At 54.4% G+C, this 2,736-nt stretch overlaps 1 protein-coding gene across 1 annotated transcript in view; it reads left to right on the top strand.

Annotated features, from left to right (window-relative positions):
* Window positions 1-1,043: 1,043 nt before the first annotated feature.
* LOC102501520 (whey acidic protein-like) overlaps window positions 1,044-2,736 on the top strand; it is a 2,782-nt gene continuing 1,089 nt past the window's right edge. The window contains exons 1-3 of the mRNA XM_006166035.1: window positions 1,044-1,177; window positions 1,670-1,810; window positions 2,154-2,306. Of these exons, the coding sequence (XP_006166097.1) occupies window positions 1,096-1,177; window positions 1,670-1,810; window positions 2,154-2,306 (376 nt within the window). The 5' untranslated portion in view covers window positions 1,044-1,095. The remainder of the gene's footprint in view (window positions 1,178-1,669; window positions 1,811-2,153; window positions 2,307-2,736) is intronic.

The raw sequence follows: 2,736 nt of genomic DNA, 5'->3' as shown, positions 1-2,736 counted from the left end.
AGCGCACGCGCCCTACAGTGAAAATCTCTCCAAAAAAAAAAAAAAAACCATCCTGATGGGCCAGCTGATGGCACTGTGGTTAAGGCAGCTGAATCTCACATGGCCAACTTCGAGTCCCAGACCCAACAGCTTGAAAAACATGTCCAGTATGTGAATGTGCATGGCCAAAATCTTTTTTTTTCTTTTTGGAGAAATTTTCACTATAGGGCGCGTGCGCTCGCCAGACAGACAGAGAGAGACATAGAGACAGAAAGCAAGAAATCACCCCCCAGGGGGGATAGTCACGCCGCAATCCCTTCTCCTCCATTCTCCTCTCGGGATATTGGGCATGCATGCACATGCGCCCTGCATGAGTTTTAAGCCACCGGGTCCGGGACACAAACCGCAGTCGACTACGTGGGAGTCCAGCAACATAGCCATTACACTAACTGCTGGTTCCCATGGCCAAAATCTTGAGAAGAAAATGGGAGAGAAAGGATCAAGCCTGGCCATTTCTCCTCGGGGATGATTTCTTTCTCTCTCTTTTTGTCTCTTTCTCTCATCTCTCTCCTGGGAGCACATGCATCCTATAACTAAAAAAAATAAAAAAATAAAAAAAGATCTTGAGGGCTGGCCCCATAATCAAATGGTCAAAGAAGCCAGATCCCACATGGCCAACTACGGTTCAAATCTCAGCTCTGGCAGTGGCATGAAAAATACAACAGACAAGTATGCATGTGTGCCCAAAATCTCAACAAGGTGAAAAATTGAAGAAGGGACTGCAATGTAACTAGTCCCCGGGTCTGGTACTTTCTGGTACTCCCCATGGTACTTTCTCTCTCTCTCTCTTTCTCTGCTATTCTCTGGCAAGCACACGTGCCCTCCAGCAATTAAAATATTTTTAAAGCCCATAAATACCAAAAGAAAAATGACCCTGATTGTGGCCATTCCGTAAGCCAGGCCTGGCTTTTCCACATATCCAAGGAGGAAGCCCTCAGCCCAGCTGGGGCCCTGCCAGTCCAGCCTCCCTTTGGGCTCCTCCCACTGCGCCCTTTAAATGCACCCCAGGCCTCAGGCCGTTGTGTGTCACTTGCCTGCCACCCGCTACCCGCCACCATGCGCTGTCTCATCATTCTGGCCCTGGCCCTGCTGGCCCTGGAGGCTGTCCTCGCTCAAGATTCATACCTCCTCTTGTCAGGTAGGCCAGCCACCCACTTCTCTCAGGGATGTGCCCTGGAGGATCCTCTCAGCAGATCTCTGCTCCCGGTGCAATCTTAACACCAGGACAGGGAGGAGAAGAACAGAAGAGGTTGGTGCCCGGGGAAGGGACCCTGGGTGACAGACAGCAAGGTGCTACCCGAGGCCATGGTTGCTGGATGAGAAGTACTGGGCTAGGGCAAGTAAGGAAGCCAGGGCGGGGACTTGGGCACTGGTCACTTCTGGTCAGAGTCTTCATTTCCCACCTCTCATAGAGGCCTGCAGCCCTGCTTTCTGATTTTCACAGCGATCTGTACACTTTGTCAGTTGTATCACGTTTCTGGTAGATTTGCTCTGCCTTCTCAGAAACGATGTGTTGGGCTGTGGGAGGCCAGGCTCTCTTTCTGTCCTTGCTGCTGCCTTTCCCTCCTCTGGGGAGCCAGGATAGAAGCAGAGCTCGGCCTTCCTGCCCACTTTCCTGTACTGTACACAGAGCAGGCCCTGTGCTCCGACATCAGCTCCTCGGAGGAGGAGATGGCCTGCCTCAAATCCTGCAACACCAACGAGAACTGCCAGGGTGACACCAAGTGCTGCCTCAGCGCCTGCGGTTTCTCCTGCAAAACCCCAATTAATGGTAATGCCACTGCCTCAGCTCTCCAGCCTCAGCAGGAGGGTGGAATCTGCTTAGTCAAGGTCCATGGTCACATGCCAGGCAGCTCTCAGTCTGAGCCCAGTTGATCTTCCTGAACCTGCAGGCCTGCTGCCCCACCACCTTCTTAGCCTATCCATGAGGGGTTTGGGCCACCCAGGGAGGTATGGGTATCAAGCACTGAAACTAGCAGAAAGGAGGCCCCAAGGATGCCTCTGACTCAGGACCCCAGAGACTCCTCACCTGCAGAATGTGGAAGGTGGGCCCAGCAAGACTAGTGAGCATAAAGGGCTTGTAGGTAAAGAGAGCTTGCCTGCCTCTCCCTCAGTCCCGAAGGCTGGTCGCTGCCCCTGGGTGCCCGCCCACATAAGCCCCAACTCCTGCGAGGAGAAGGACTCCTGCTCCTGGGACGGCGAGTGTACCGGTGTCATGAAGTGCTGCGAAGACCGGTGTGGCATGACGTGCATGACCCCCATCCTAGGTGTGCACCCACCCTCCCAGCTCCTTCCCCCAACTTCCCCTGAGGGCAGTGCCACCTGAAGATCCCATGGGCACTTGGTGGAGGGGGTTGGGGGAAGCTCAGGGATGACACAGGGATGGCCAAGGGCTCAGGGTGGCGAGGGACTGTGGTGTGGCCAGCTGAGTCTTTGCAGAATCTAGCCTTTGCTCTCAGTCTGGGGGCAGGTTGGCTCCTACACACTGGGACAGTCTTAGGAGAAGAGCCCCTGGCTGACTGACTGTGTCACCCTGTGGCCTGTGGGCAACAGTGAAGGCAGGGTATGTTGCTAGGGCCCCTGGCTCACCAAGAAGCCAGAAATGGTGCCTGCCCACTGGCATCTTGGGTTGTGTGGTCCCTGGGTCTTGCGTGCCTGACACATCAGCACACCAATCACTGACAGCAGTGACCTCTT

The sequence above is a fragment of the Tupaia chinensis genome, unplaced genomic scaffold, assembly GCF_000334495.1.
Source record: "Tupaia chinensis unplaced genomic scaffold, TupChi_1.0 Scaffold144150_1, whole genome shotgun sequence".
Taxonomy (NCBI): domain Eukaryota; kingdom Metazoa; phylum Chordata; class Mammalia; order Scandentia; family Tupaiidae; genus Tupaia; species Tupaia belangeri.
The sequence above is the reverse complement of the archived record's forward strand: the minus strand, read 5'-3'. Positions and strand labels throughout refer to the sequence as shown.